This window comes from Pararge aegeria, chromosome 16, assembly GCF_905163445.1.
Source record: "Pararge aegeria chromosome 16, ilParAegt1.1, whole genome shotgun sequence".
Taxonomy (NCBI): Eukaryota; Metazoa; Arthropoda; class Insecta; order Lepidoptera; family Nymphalidae; genus Pararge; species Pararge aegeria.
The window spans coordinates 2289762-2305541 of record NC_053195.1 but is presented as its reverse complement, the minus strand read 5'-3'; the positions used below and the strand labels follow the sequence as shown (position 1 = coordinate 2305541).

Sequence of the window (15780 nt, the reverse complement as noted above, 5' to 3'; positions counted from 1 at the left end):
AGGGATACCCGGGGAGGACCATAAAACCGTAGATGACGGTGCTAATTCTGATATTCTCTCTTTTTCATGTTAAATATTGTTAAAAGGGCGGCATTGTTTTTAGATTTGTATAACAATAACATACAACGTGTAACCGAATTACGAAATACTGTTGAAAGATGCGTTAGTATATTTCATAAGGGTGATTACCCTGTGACATTATTTTTCCATACAAACTAATTTAAGTGTTTATTTATGACAAACCTATTGAAGATAAAATACCGACACGCGCATAGTACCTACGCTACGCGACGCGTAATTTTATATTAGATTAAATAAATATATAAAACATAGCATCTCATGATCAGCAGTCCAACTTGCTAACGACCAGCGTGAAGCGGTGATAGCACATTGGGTAGCAGCTCGACTTCACTTTCAGGGGGCATAGTTCGAATCCCAGCACACACCTTTAACTTTTCTAAGTTATTTGCGTTTGAAATCTGCATGCCTGAGAGTTCTACATAATGTTCTCAAAGGTGTGTGGAATCCACCAATCCGCACTGGGCCAGCGTGGTGTACTACGGCCTTAAACCCTTCTCATTGTGGGAGGGGACCCATGCTCTGTAGTGGGCCGGTTAATGTGATGATGAGACGAACGAGGCGTACATGCCATTTAAATTCTGATGTTTGGGCTACTTCACCAGTACTTACGTGTAATGTCAAAAGTGGCCTACCCAAATGGCTGGACTTAGAATTTATGGCTGTCATAAAAATTATAAATACCGTATCGAATGTCAATACTAGCCGAGCCTAGCTGTAAAGTTCAATGTCACGGTACTTATCTACAAACGTATACTAATTCGTTCGTGTGAAAGTTAAGTACGATTTGTATGACATCGATAGAGCGACATCTAGTGATAATACTGTATCCCGCTACTGTAACAAGATTGCGTTCTTTGCCATAGGAATTGTAGTTAACTTTCATGCGAGCGAATAAGTTCGTTTAAACGTAGGTAGTAAATCTCACTTAGGCCCCTGCAGCATCTATGATCTTATTTACCTGATGTCACTTATCTTATTATTGCTAATAGATTATTTATTTTTAACCATTATTAACCGGGTTCGATTCCCGGCAGGGGAGATTCGGGTATTTATTATTTCCGAATTTTCTCTGGTCTGGTTAAAACCCTACCGACAAAGACGTGACGTTAAGCGATTTAGCGTTCCGGTATGATGTCGCGTAGAAACCGATTAGGGGTATGAGATAAATACAACTGCTAACACTGACTCCCTAACATGTTAGCCCGCTACCAACTTAGACCCTTACTTACCAACATTATCACTTCCCACTACGTGACATTGCAGCCATGGGCTAACTTGTAGTGTAATAAAAAAAAAACATTCTAAACTCTCGTTCGGCCGTGGTCAGTTACCATCCATCCACAAAGACATGCCACCAAGGATTTAAGCGTTCCGTTACGAAACCGTTTAGGGGTATTAGTTTGTTTCAACGTTTATACCCCTAACAGGTTATCCCGCTACCATCTTAGACGGCAGTATCACTTACCACTGTAGTAGATAAAAAATATATAATAGAAGATAAAAATGGTGGCGTGGTTAATGGTCGCAATTTTTTTGTATACTAATCTCGAAACTGAATTGGCAAATCAAAGTTTTATTTAGTCCATTAAGGATAAAGCAATTTATTAGTCAATTTAGTTCGGTTTAGATATCTATGTAATATCTATATCTATGTGATTCGCTTATTTCACGTAGAAACGCGTTCGCTTAGTACGGTGTTTGAGACGTTGTTGCCACGTGCGGACAAAGAAATCGTGGTGCTTGTGATCGTAAAAAAACATATACAAAACTATACAGCTAGGCTGCTATTATACCGTTATTGTTTTCCCTTTTTCCGAATAAGAGATGCGTCCAAATGTGTTTTTTAGAAAAAAGAGTACATCATATTAAGCAATAAAAATTGTTATGCAATTTTACTATAGGATAATACTTTTAGATCCCAATGGTCTACTCAGATGTATCAAGGTCAGGGACCGTTTGTTCCGTCAGGGTGAATTATATTATATTACCTGCTTTAAATAAACGATGCATTAAGCTTAATTTGCTGAGCTCCGCGAAAATCAAGAGATATACGGTGTAATTTATGATTTCTTCAATCTTTATACCAAACGGATCTTCGGCAATGTACTCGCTACACAAGTTTCTCTCCGACACCGCAGCATCTTCAGTATCTGTTGACTTTACAATAAACAATCGCCAAGTTCAAACGCAGAAGCATTGTCGAAGATCTGTTTGGTGTGGAGTATAAAGATTGTAGAAATTATAAATTACACCGTCCAGATTCTCCGGACTTTCGCGGAGTATAGCAAATTAAGTTTAATGTTTATTGTATATCATGGAATGCCGCAAAGTAACGCCTGCTTTTACTTTGCGGCATTCCATGATATATTAAATATTTTGTTTTAATTAAGATCACAATTGTCTGCACATGTGGCACTTCAGTGTCCGGAGCATATCTCTTGTGTCTGACGCTCTATCAGTGCTATCTTGTTTTTAAACGTCACTCGGATTACACTGTGTACAACTTTTTATAGCCTTTATTTGCATACCACGAGTAATGCAAATAAATAAGAAAAACAGACAAAAATAGGATGCAAAAGACAGTCTTAAACTGTAAAACCTATAAACCTAACCACAATAGACTGATGTCGCTTTCCCTGGTACACAAATAACTGACGTCCCTGACCTGATATGTCTGGGTATACCCTTAAGGTAAATCATAGAGTATAGAACGTACTATTATAGACTGTAAAATACTTTTAGAGAAAAACTGTTCATTTTTATAAGTATGGAAATAATTTAAATTATAGTAGTTTCATTGGCGCTTAGAAATTCTTATAATAATATAAAAATAAAAAGATATATTTTTATAGTTTATTATTAAGAAGATGTGACAGTTTGGGTTATGTAGTATTGCGGTAGATATAGGCCCCTATTGCAATATAATTATATTTTATCCATGGCGCTGATGATATATTCCGAGCTCTCTAAGCTCAGATAAGCTCCGGCCGCGCAAGTCGCGAAACCCTAAGTGGCAAAGGGAAAAAAGCAGACATAGCAGTGGAATGGTTAACTTAGCAGTGGAATGGTCAACATAACATTGGAAACTCAGAACCTCCCCCAGTTGATGACAGCCCACGTTAAGCCAATAACAATGGGACTGTTAATACAGATAAAATTACTACTAGCGGTCCCTCGTGTCTTCAAAGAAGCGTCCGCGTGTAAGTCAAGCTTAAAAGATGTGTCTTTTTTTAGAACTTTTCACGAAAGTTGTTAACTTTGTAATACATACATGATTTTATCGCAACTTTAGACGTTTTCGAAACGCACGCAGCGGAAGCTCTCAAAAGGGGTAAACACCAGATTTTGAATCATTCTACAGCGTAGTAATCTCCTTTTGGTTTTAGCGTAATAATATATATTACTCGATAAATTGGCTATCCAATACTGAAAGGATTTTTCTAATCGGACCAGTAGTTCCTGATATGGCCGCGTTCAAGTAAACAAACAAACTCTTTATCTTTATATATCAGTAATATAAGATGACGCAGGATATTAGGTAGACATCGTTATTAATTTACTACATATTTAAATGGGTAGAAATATATGAATCAACTTCTTATAACTTATTTAGAGGCTACACGTTCATAATATAAGCTATTAATTTGATTATTTAGTGTAGTGGAACTGTGGGGTTAAGGGATACACATATTTTTTTAAAGCCAGTAATAATGGCTTCTCTGGTGCTACAAATGTTTATATGAGAGCGGTACTAAGTTATTTCAAGAAGGTCTTTACTACAGGAACACGAGGTTTAACACGAGATTCCCGCCCTGGGCGTTTATAGGACGTGTTCCTTACATGCCCTGCGAAATGTTGCTCATGAATGCAATCGGCTTGGTCCGTCAATTATAATTATAAAAAAGGAAAATGGTGGCCCACTTATAAAAAAGTATGCCATGATATTGTGATCGAAATGCAAAAGGGGCCATAGACACTATACACATGTTTATTTTTGTCAACTCGAGACTCGCATGAATGGTGTGTCAAAAAGTCATAGTACAGAAAACATATATTTGCATGTACCTTAATGTGTGTTATCAGACTTTTTTAAAATAAAGCCAACGCAAAAATTAAACTGCTGTTAGAAATTTATAATAGCTCTTCAAACTATGCTATTATATAGCTTCAATAGGGCTTCACTACTATTGCTCACTCTTTTTAAAAAGCCAATTTTGTACAAAAGTTTTACGCAGATGAAAACGAGTAAACATTTAAACTCAGAGAAGCTCATATAATATTAGGGTTGGCTATTTTGCTTATGTATTTTCAATAAACACGTATTTAGCAATGATTCAACTTTTAAACATCTTATTTGATCTAGATTAAAAGCCGGTTTACATTATACCAGTCGGTATATCCAGTTAACGCAACAGTTCTATTTAGCACTGGACTAGAACGGTGTTCTGTTTTGTTGTAATTTACCTGATTTCAGTGCTAACGCCATTGTTTTGTTTTGAACTAAATAGTTAGTCTTGGCTGCTTCAGTTATGCGAATTAGAGGCACTGATTTTAAAAGCTACTACTGGTTTGCTCGCTGGATTCATAGTTTTGTATTACATGGGAATTATGTTACAATTTTAGATTGCAATACAGCGTACTGAATTCAGGTGTAGATCAATGGATCGCAGTTAAAGACTGATTTTTAGGGCAGTTGTTTTATCTACTGTCCCTTGGAATATGGCTGGAATGATATGAACCGGCTTTAAAAAGTTTATACAGGTAATTCTATCGATATTTTTGAAATGTTTTATTTTTAGTCTATGCCCAGTAAGTCGTTCTTTTTTAAGGTAGTTTCCAATTAGAGTTTGCATACCATTCTATCATACCTATCTTTCTATGTTTCTTGTATCGAAGTGAAAAATTATGCGAATATTGCCTTGTCTCAAAGTTTTTTTTTCCCATAGAAGCAATAGTTGGTTCTTAAATAGATAAACGCTACGTAAAATTCACACAAATCGACCCAAATAAATATGAATTGGAATACTACCTTAAAACTGCTGGGGGTTTAAGTTTTTGAGTCGAGATTTTTGTTTATTTTAGTGCTAATTATATATATTTAATCAATTAATTTATCTTATAATTTTAGTCATTAGATCTCATTGGTATTTCATTCATTTCATTTCTTGTTTCTAGGGCAGTTTTTTAAATGAAAATCTTTATCATCTATTTAGTTACATTATAATATTTTAGCATGTTGTTGAAAGTTTTTTTTGTGTTATTTTATCGCGAGAAACATCGCGTCAACACGCTACTTTTGTCACACAACACATGTTAAACTAGAATAAGGGCACATTTTCATTGATCGACTGGGAAAAGGCATTCGATTGGGATAATTATACATTTCATTAGTCGTCATACGGAATTACGACTTTACATTAGGTAAATTATATACTGCCGTTATAGACTTTACTTTTTTGGCACTATGGACGATTGTGAGGTACCTTAAGTACTAGATAAAAATAAAATGTTTAAGATACAATTCAATCGTAGTATATAAAATCTTTTTTTGGGATGACATGGTTAACATATTGGATTTCACGCATTGTCGTCCCTGATTTGTTGATAAAAAGGAAAAAACGCTTGTTATAAATAAAATATAATGAGATATATTTAGTTGTTCTTTGGTTTGTAACACTAAAAATTCTTTAGATTTTTGCATGTTCCCATCACGTTCGAAAGAGTTGAGATTAAAATATTGTACATAATGAAATAATGTTACAAACTAAGTCCGAAAGTGTGTGAAATCGACTTTAACTAGGCAGTTTTGGCTTTGCATGGGTCTTATGGTCAGATGACAACTAGCTGTTCAGCTTTTTACTTGAGAAAAAAAAACCGTTTAAATAAAATATGCACTAAGTAAACATGAACTAAAAACTGCTAAAGTGAGTAAGAACATAAAAGGAAAAACTCAATAAAATAAAGAAGTTAAGACAAACAGAGCAGAGAAAAGGGAGGGGGGGGGGGGGAAGGGATTGTAACAATGAAACTATTATATTATGTGCTTCAAGTGTACCCAATAAGATAGGCTAGGTCAACTTAATAGTTTTTTTAAGCTAGTAAAATAATTTGAGTCTACACAACTATTACGCTAGATAAATCTGTAAAGAGATCAATGCAAGCTTAACTGTCCGGGTACAGTCAATTTTGCAGAGTGAGATTTTCTTCTATACGATCCCATTGAAGTGAACGATTTGTATGGAACCTAAAGAGCCCCATCTAGTTTCAATATTGGGAAATGGCGCTCTTTCGATTTCTAGCTAGGCACTCTGCCCGCCGATTTCGCTTGTGACATATTTTTTTTCTATCATCTCTCGTAGAAAAGATTACGTAATGTACGTAATAAAATGTTATATTTTTACACAAATACATATAAATATGTTATATTCTAAATAGTTATGTAAAAATTAGTAAAAAGTACTAGTAAAATAATTATAATAAATCATCATATTTCTTCGATTAAATTTTTGTTAATTGTTAGTCTACGCCGATACTATTTAGATGCAAAATACTGCCCTACGGCTTCCATTATATCTACTATGCAGGAAAGTGCATACAGGGTATGCACGGGCTATGCTGATGATATAAAAATGAAGAAATTCTCGAGTAAGAGTTATAAATACTTAAGGGTAGGGTTTTTATAACTCTTACAAAGCCTATCATTAATTTCTTTATAACTCGTACTGGAGATATTCTTCATTTTATATCTGCATACCCTCTATGCACGCCACTGCTACTATGTGATGAAGTTAATTTAGCAATCTCGGAATAAGAGTTTTCTATACTATCTTAGCCTCAAGACGTCGGCAAGGTGACGAGCAACTACTTTTATAAGTTAGAATTAGTCGCGTAAATAATTATAAACCAATCATAGCGAAAGTTATGAGCACGAGGCTTTTGTTGTTGGATTTCAAATCTACACGTGAAGTAATAAGACTGATAATGATTATAAGTCGCGTTAGATTATTCGTTTTTGCGCTAACGATAATGTCGATGTAATTTATAAAAGTGGTTTCTTTTTACACGACCGGAGTGCCAATTGTAAGATTTTCTGTCTACGTTTATTTATAATGTGGGGCTAGCATGTGCACCGAGGGAAATTTATGCCTTCCCTTATCCTATCACTATGGATAAAGACGAGATAATGTTCTCGTGGCGCGCATGCTAGCATTACAGCTCTTTCTATGAGCATAAAGTCATAATAACACTCAGGGTGGCTTGCACCAGCAATCTCAGTTATATTTAACAATTACTTAAATACGTTTAAACACTTTAATCAAATATTCGTTGTTTAATGACCTGTCAAAGTTAAATGGCCATTACGGGCTATTTAACCGTGCTTAATATGTTTATATGTTACATCTCAAGACATCGGTCAAAGAAACAAACATTTTTCAACATGTTATTGTGAACTTTCGTCTCTGAGTGTTGTTTTAAGATTCTTTTTATATCCGAAAATTGTTTTTCTGAAAATACCGGGGAATTAGGTACCTTTACCTCATGAGGTAAATTTGTTGCCATGACAACGAAATATTTTATATGGAAAATAAATAAATATGGCCGCAGACTAAAATAAAAGCAAATGTTAATGACTGATCAAGTTAATTTTAGTACGTATCTTGGGATTGCAACTTCTAAAATGTATAAGAATAATACAAACTCTTACATCATGGCCATGAATTAAACCAATATAGTTGAATAAAATTAAGAATTTTTTAAATAAGTTTTGGTGCCAATCGCCCTCGCCAAAATGAATTTTGAGATTTGTATTAATTTAACTTCATCGCACAGGAATCGTGTATATAGAATAAAGTTTGGACTTATTATGATTATTAAATAAAAGTAAATTGTTTCGAAAGAGTTGATTTATTTTTCTCAAAAAAATACCCTTATCTAGTACATTTATTGTAAAATTTGAATTAAATTTAATAACATTATTTTTGTCAACTGACATTAATTCTACATCTACAGTCTAATTTTAAAACTTATATAAGTGAAACTTCTTTGAGTTTAAACTTCTTAAGGCGCATAGAAACCTTTGCCACAAAGTAACAAACGAAATCAAGAAACGTAGATAAATACATTGGGCAAAAGTAACAAAAGTTTACAAGCGGAGATAAATGCGTGCAGAGATAATTAATTTTGTCTTCTGTTTTCTCGTCATTCATTCATGAGAAGAGATGGGTTCCTATCAAAAATAGGAAATTAATGGGACAAAACTCTGTGCCTTTCTACGGCGTGTTAACATTTTCAAGCTCGGTGACACTGCTAAAATACCAGATTCATATAATCAGACCACTTTTTGCGTTTATACATTAGTCTGTCCTTAGTGGGCAGAAGACATTAAGGCCGTGTCATTGGCAAATACCTCCAAAACCCTTTGTCGATTAATTGCAAGCACGATCCCCTAACAAACTGACTTTATCTGGGCTTTTAGGAACAAAAAGTTAACATAAAATCAAAAGATTTTTTTCCGTCAAGAGAAAATTTTGAAACGTAAACGTGAAACACAACTCCGTGTCAGGTTGGAAGATATTCAAGTTTAATATACCTACAGACATACTGATGTCCCTACTAATGTTAAAATAATCCTTACTAATGTTACTTAATCCGAATTCTTAAAACGAAATGTGGCTACGCTGGTAATATCCGGGCACACTCCAGATGATTAAGCCAAGGTGTCGCCGTTGACAGATATGTCATTGAGGACACCATCATCAATATTATAAATGCCAAAATGTGTTTGTTTGTTTGTCCTTCCTTTACGCACCAACTCAACTTGACTTTTGGCACAGCTAGTTGAAAAGACGAAGCGTGTTGGGCTCCTTTTTGTCCCAAGCAAACAAAAGGTTCCCACGTTAATAAACGCGGTATGTAAATAAAATAAAGAAGTTTCACTTTATATTTGTGCTAACACTTACGAAAACACAATTTATTAATTATTTTTCTGGGTTTGATATCCGGCTAGGTAAGTCTGACACAGTGAGGACTATCGCATGAACATCCTTGAGCCGATTTCACCGTTAGGAAGTTAATTAGAAACCAAGTTTTGCTATATGTTCAAATGTTCAAACTGTAGCCCTGATCTTTGTAGTACGAGGCGTAAACTGAGTTTAGCTTGATCGAGTTTGCTCCCAACAGTGAAATCGGCGTATAAACTAACTGTCAAACAACTTTACATATTGTATCAAGAAGTTAATTACTAAGTACAATATGTATTGGCAGTTATTTGATGGCCATCATAGTTTGTTGACACTTTAGTTTCCTAAAAAGTTCATATTGTTTAACATTTATATACAACACATTTTTAAATAACAATATAATATAACAATGTTTTGTTATTATGTAATACAACAACAAGTAACTCTCTATCGATTCACAATAGTTCTGACATGTTACATAACATTATAACATGTTTTATAGTAACACGCTTGTTATATAATTATGTTTTATTGATATGTTATACAGTGTGAAACCCACCTTTACCGGTAAAACCGTACAACCACGTGAGTTAAGACCATGCCGTGTAAAAATCAACGATAAAGAACTAAACACACAGAAGCGATGTAAAGACATGCCTGATGCCTCTATCTGTTTCATACTTTATGATCACAAGTCAAAATTTGTCATTGTTTTCTCACACTATTTTGAACTAACCTTACCTTAGTATTGTTTGAAAGGCAAGTTAAAATAAAATCGAGATACTCGCGTCACAATTTTTAAGCGCACCTTAAATAGTAAATGACGTGTTTTAGGGTACCGTAGTTACCTTATGCTGTCAAAACGAAAGCTATATTTGATAAATTTCTTGTCCACCTGCCTTTTTTTTAAACGGTAAGTTGAATAATTGACCGAGACGAACGTCAATGGTCGTTTTTAGGCACGTTACGTTACGGTAAGATACCACGTAGAAACCGAGCATGTATGTATGGGGTGCGGGTTAAATATAGCTGCAGTACCCCTATAAGTTTGGTCAAATTGGTTTAAGGATACTATAAGACTGCACCGACACTTTCCCCTAGTGAGGAAAGGGCAGTTAAGGGCTAACGAAGTACGAGGTCGCCATATCGGCCACCTTGCGTCCCCAACGACCATCGGATCTCCTAATTCCTGATTTGATCACGTAGAGATACTCCTAACATACTAAGACATTTACATTATGTCGGCGATTATATAAGTACGAAACAAAACTTTGTTATGTTAACACCAGTTTGTGATTCCAATTAAAACATTACTTTTAACTTTAGTGGTATGGATGCGCCTGACCATCGCATTAGCAGATAATATGCCATAAACATGGCGATGGAGAGAGCTATGCTTGGAGTATCTCAGAGTTACCGACATAGCTCGACGAGTCGCGAAGCTGAAGTGGAAATGGGCCGGGCACATAGTTCGGAGAAAGGATGGATGTTGGGGTCCCAAGGTGCTGTTAAGCGCAGCGTTGGTCGACCTCCAACGAGGATGTCAGACCACATCAAGCGCGTCGCAGGTAGCCGCTGGATCCAAGCGGTACAAAACCATGGAATTTGGAACTCCCTACAAAAGACCTATGTCCAGTGGACGTCTACCGACTGATATGATGATGATGATGCCATAAAGACTCAATTAAAATTTAAGGTGTGATTAAGTATTTTCGTAGAGTTTCGGCTCACTGCTCAAAAATGTAAAGATTGATTGAGCATCTGCAGAAATCGGTTAAAACACTAAAATCTATGACTATTATAGTATTATTAGTAAAATGTACTCTTAAAACTCTTTTCTATAAGCTTAATTAATGCGGATTGCGGTTTGGCGTTCTCACAGATGCCCAGATTTTATGTTATGTTCTTCAACACACAATTTGACCACATTCCGTGACGTACAAAGGGGTATGAATAATTTGGCCTATATACCACCATATTTTTCAATTATCAAAACGGTGGCCCGAATTATTATGATTTATTAATTATATTAATAAATATAATTTATAAATCATAATAATTAATATAATTAATAATTCATTGCCGGTCCACACAAGAAATGGGTCTCATCTCAGAATGAGAAGGGTTTAGGCCGTAGTCCATCACGCTGGCCAAGTACGGTTTGGTGGACTTCACACGCCTTTGAAAACATTATGGAGAACTCTCAGGCATACAGGTTTCCTCACGATGTTTCCTTTCACCGTTCAATCCGGTGAAATAAAATTGTTAGAGGCCGAAAAGTTAGAGGCGTAGTTACCTCAAATGGTTTATACGTTTACCATAAAAAATATGAACAAAGGAAAAGTTTGTAAGCTAGCAACATTCCGGGGGTGTTAAGTAAGACGTGCGCGGCGCGTATTCACTGTTTTCGGTCATAATGCACTACATACAAAAATGAGGATTCCGTATGTTTTTAATTATATGGATTCAATGCGTGGCCGCAATTATAAAAAAGAAAAAATGGCGGTCAGTAGGTAGCCCAGTCCACTAAAATATTCAAGCCCCTTTAGTTTTGGCGTTTTGGCGTCAAAGTTTACGTCACATTTTGTGATTACATGAGCAGCAGTGGCGTGATAGAGGGAATGCACAGGGTATGCAGATGATCTAAAATGAAGAACATCTTTAGTAAGAGATATTAAAGGTAGACTTTTTATAACTCTTTCAATGCCTATTCTTAAGTTTTTATAACTAGTACTTGAGATTTTTTTCATTTTATATCACCTTCCCGCTTAGTGCATACCCTGTATGCACGCCACTGATGAGCAGTAATGATGTCAATACTATTAATAATGTTTATTCGTTTTTCTGCCACATCCTGCAGCAACTGTATTTTGTAATTCCTTTGACAGTAAGGTTAGGTTTGACAGCTTAACAATGGCGTCAGAATTTGTCGCAACCGTAGGACTGTCAATATAAAATACGTCGGCTATTGGTTGGAAAGGGGATGCAAAATTTGTGGTGAGTATCCGTTGTCCAAATATGCGATTTGAAGAGTAAATATTTACGATATTGTGTAAACTAATATAAGACAAGAAATTCACTATGTAATGAATCTTTTCAAAATGTTTTAGTAAGTGTGCTTCAAAATGATTAAAAAATATTCATTTATAAAAAAAAAAATGGTTTTATTTGTTCTATTTATTTTAAAGCACTTGTTTTTATTCTTTTATTTTTAAACCATCCTTTATATTAGAGAGTAATAAAAATATTGTTTGTATAGTGACACAAGTTACAAAAAATTAAGTATACATTTAAAGGCGACCGGTTGGCAAACTGTCAAAAAAGTTACAGAATACAGCAGCTGTACCGCTTTTTCCATATTTCTAGATGTTTTATCCTTAATCGGTTTCAAAAGTTCATGCCCGTGGTATAAAACTTGCACGCTGATCGTAGTCGTTTTTGAGAATCGAAACGCTGAAAATGTCATAGTAAAATGTACTTTATCTTTCTTTAATTAAAGCTTAAGTTCGTCTAAAAAGGCGGCGCCCCTAGTGCTAGTCCTTACTTAACATTACTTAATATTTTCAAAAACTGTAATAAACGTGCCATAGCTAGTTGTAAAATAGAAAAAGTATATAGTACAGAAACAACGGCTTTATATTGATATCTTTTAGGTTCATTTTAGTTTGACGTCATAGTGTTTCAATACGATATTCGATAACGAGAAACGTTTACGAGCGTAAAAATTTCATACTAAGGGCAAAAATGTCGATTGCTCCGTGTTACTTAAGCTTTTCAAAGAGGGATTATAATTTATTTTGTCACATATAGCTAGGACCAAAAAGACTATTAGGGCTTATTCGCACGGGAGGAAATCGCCGCAGTTTTAGGGGCGTATTTTTTATATTAAAGTCCATTTCTTCTAACTTGTCTGATAATATAAACATTGCATGTTTGAGTAATAAAAAAAGAACTTAACATTTATAACGAAAATCTTTTTCAATTTATTCGGTTTTTATCTGTTTTACCATACTTTTTTTTAGATTACAAAAAACAAGTCTTGTTATTTTGACACTCGCTATTTTTAAATTAAAAAAACTAACAAGTAAGTCAAAATTCAAAATCCAATTATTTCAAGAAGGCTTACTTTATGCACTTTTGAAAGTTTCGGAATCGGAAAGACCGGTAGATGAGAGGGAAAATGCTTTAAATACTAAGACAAGTTAGAAAAACAGAGTATAAGTACATTTATGTATGTTTAAGTAATATTTGACTTTTGCTAATAAATGTTGTATGAACCTTGTTCGAATCGAATAGAATAGAATACCTAGGCTTCGTTGGATATTACAGTCCATATCGAATCGACGGATACCGTCTGCGAAAAAGTTACCAGGGCGCACCAAAATGGCGGCATTCAAATTGTCAAAATCGGATTGCATTTTTTTTAATAATAAATGTAATTTCTACAATTTCATGTATCTCTTACAAACAATTAATAAAAATTTATAAAAAAATAAACATCCGTTTATCCTACTGCCAGTTCCTCTATGCCGTAGAGGTGTCAAATTTGACAGTTCGCAGATAGTTAAATATTTAACTGTCAAAAATAATTAATGAGTACCCTGCACGAATAAGCCTTTTACTATTATTTAATACTCAAACACTTTTGCCTACAAGCCTAATTTATGCGGAGTGCGTTTCGGCGTGCTTAAGCCAGGCGTAGCGATCTCCTGTTTAACCGGCACTTCTTGTTCCTTTATCTTCTTCTCTTCCGCCATCTTCTGTTCTGCTTGCTTCATCTCTTCTTCCATGCGCTGAAGGTGCACTGCCGCTTCTTTGCGCTTGTCGCGATTTGATCTGAAAAATATTTTTGGATTCGTCATTCATTCATTTTCTATTTTTTTTTTTGTAAAAATTTGATTTATTTATAACAAGCTGCTGCCAGCGAATCCGTTCGCTTTAATAATTTACGGACCAAGGAGAATCTCTCAAGATACTTACTTGCCAGTCTCCTTGACAGAGAAGAACATAGGCCCAAGCTCGGCCAACCATCTTCCGTCCACCGCTGTGACGCAATGCATGTACTCTTTCGTCGTCATCATCAGCTCATGGTAGACCACGTAATCCGGGGAATTCCCCAGACCGAACAGCGCAGAAGTGGGATGGAGGTGGCACGGCATCCCTGTTCTGCAGTTGACGTATTCGCCAATGCCCTTGAGGCGGGCCGCTTGTTGGAAGTAGGCTGGGAAATGTTTATCGGTTAATTTAATGAACGGGTAACTTAAGGAAAAAACAGTAGGGAGTGTATATTGTATAGAAGCAGGCGTTATTTTGCGGAAATCCATTATATATTGTGTAAATTAAGCTTAATTTGCTATGCCTAGCATCTGTATGGGGTAATTTATAATTTCTTTAATCCTTATACTCCACAGCAAACAGATCTTCGGCAATGTATCTCCGCACGAGTTCCGAGCCAAACGGCTCGGAAACCGGACCATCGTCCTGACGATGCTCCGGTTGACTTTACAATTTATTCATTATAAAGTCAATAAATTACACCATACAGATTCTCCTGCTTATCGAGGACTATAGAAAATTAAGTTTAATTTTCATAAATGTGGAGTAAAAAAAGAGAAATCATCAGAAAGTTGAATCTGCGTCGACGCAAGTCACCGCCAGTCAATGCGGCCACACACACACACACACACACACACACACACACACACACACACACACACACACACACACACACACACACACACAAATCGTCTTACCGGAGCAGATACATTTCCGTACGGTGTCCCAATCGGTACCGCAAGATACCAAAGGCAGTCGTTGCGCAGTCAGAATATCCCGCAATTGTTGCCGCACCTCCCGCACTTTCCGCATCGCCTTCCCGTGGACGAAGTGCTCCGTACACCAAGCGCTTGAGTAGCTGTAACCAAAAATGTTGAAACGTCCAAAACCTACCGAAACCGAGTTCGATACCCGGCACACACCTCAAAATTTTCACAGTTGGAGGAGTCCAAGCGTGACCTCGACATATGTTTCAGTTTTGGAGAAATTTTGGAGATACAAATTCAAGAAGCCGTGATATTAGGGCTTCGGCCACTCTCGAGTGAGTTACGTGCGTTCTTAATTTAAGCAATTACATATCATTTGCTTTAACAGTGAAGAAAAACTTCGTGAGGAAACCCGCATGCCTGAGAGTTCTCCATAATGTTCTCAAGGGTGTGCGAAGTCCGCCAATCCACACTTGGCCAGCGTGGTGAACAACGGACCTAACTAAACCCTTCTCATTCTGAGAGGAGACCCGTTTCCTGTCTGGACCGGCAATGGGTTGGTTATTGTGATTTAATAATAAAGACTTGCACACCTGGGCCTCAGCACCCTCAAAAGTAGGCGAAACTTATAAAATATTAAATAAGTATTACAACATTCCAAATTTTGAGGAAATATTTTCAAAAAAGAATAACACCAGATTAAGGGGCTATGGTCTCAAATTTGAATATCAGCATGCATCGTCTAATCCTTCCAAGCACTTTATCAGCAATAGAGTTATACAAATGTGGAATGCCTTGCCTGAAGATGTAGTGACCTCAGAATCACTGAATCAGTTTAAGAATAGACTGGATAAACATCAAAAAGACAAACTGCACAAGAAATGATATAGACGCATAAGCGAAAGCTGCTTAGTCTATTATATAATTATAATAATAATAATTATAATAAAGGATTGATGTGTGCCCGCAGTTTTGGA

The 15780-nt window shown here is 35.8% G+C and overlaps 1 protein-coding gene across 1 annotated transcript in view; it reads right to left on the bottom strand.

Moving 5' to 3' along the window:
• Positions 1-12924: 12924 nt before the first annotated feature.
• LOC120630219 (pre-mRNA-splicing factor ATP-dependent RNA helicase PRP16) overlaps positions 12925-15780 on the bottom strand; it is a 112129-nt gene continuing 109273 nt past the window's right edge. The window contains exons 19-21 of the mRNA XM_039899360.1: positions 14795-14955; positions 14022-14262; positions 12925-13877 (exon numbers count right to left, since the gene is read on the bottom strand). Of these exons, the coding sequence (XP_039755294.1) occupies positions 13691-13877; positions 14022-14262; positions 14795-14955 (589 nt within the window). The 3' untranslated portion in view covers positions 12925-13690. The remainder of the gene's footprint in view (positions 13878-14021; positions 14263-14794; positions 14956-15780) is intronic.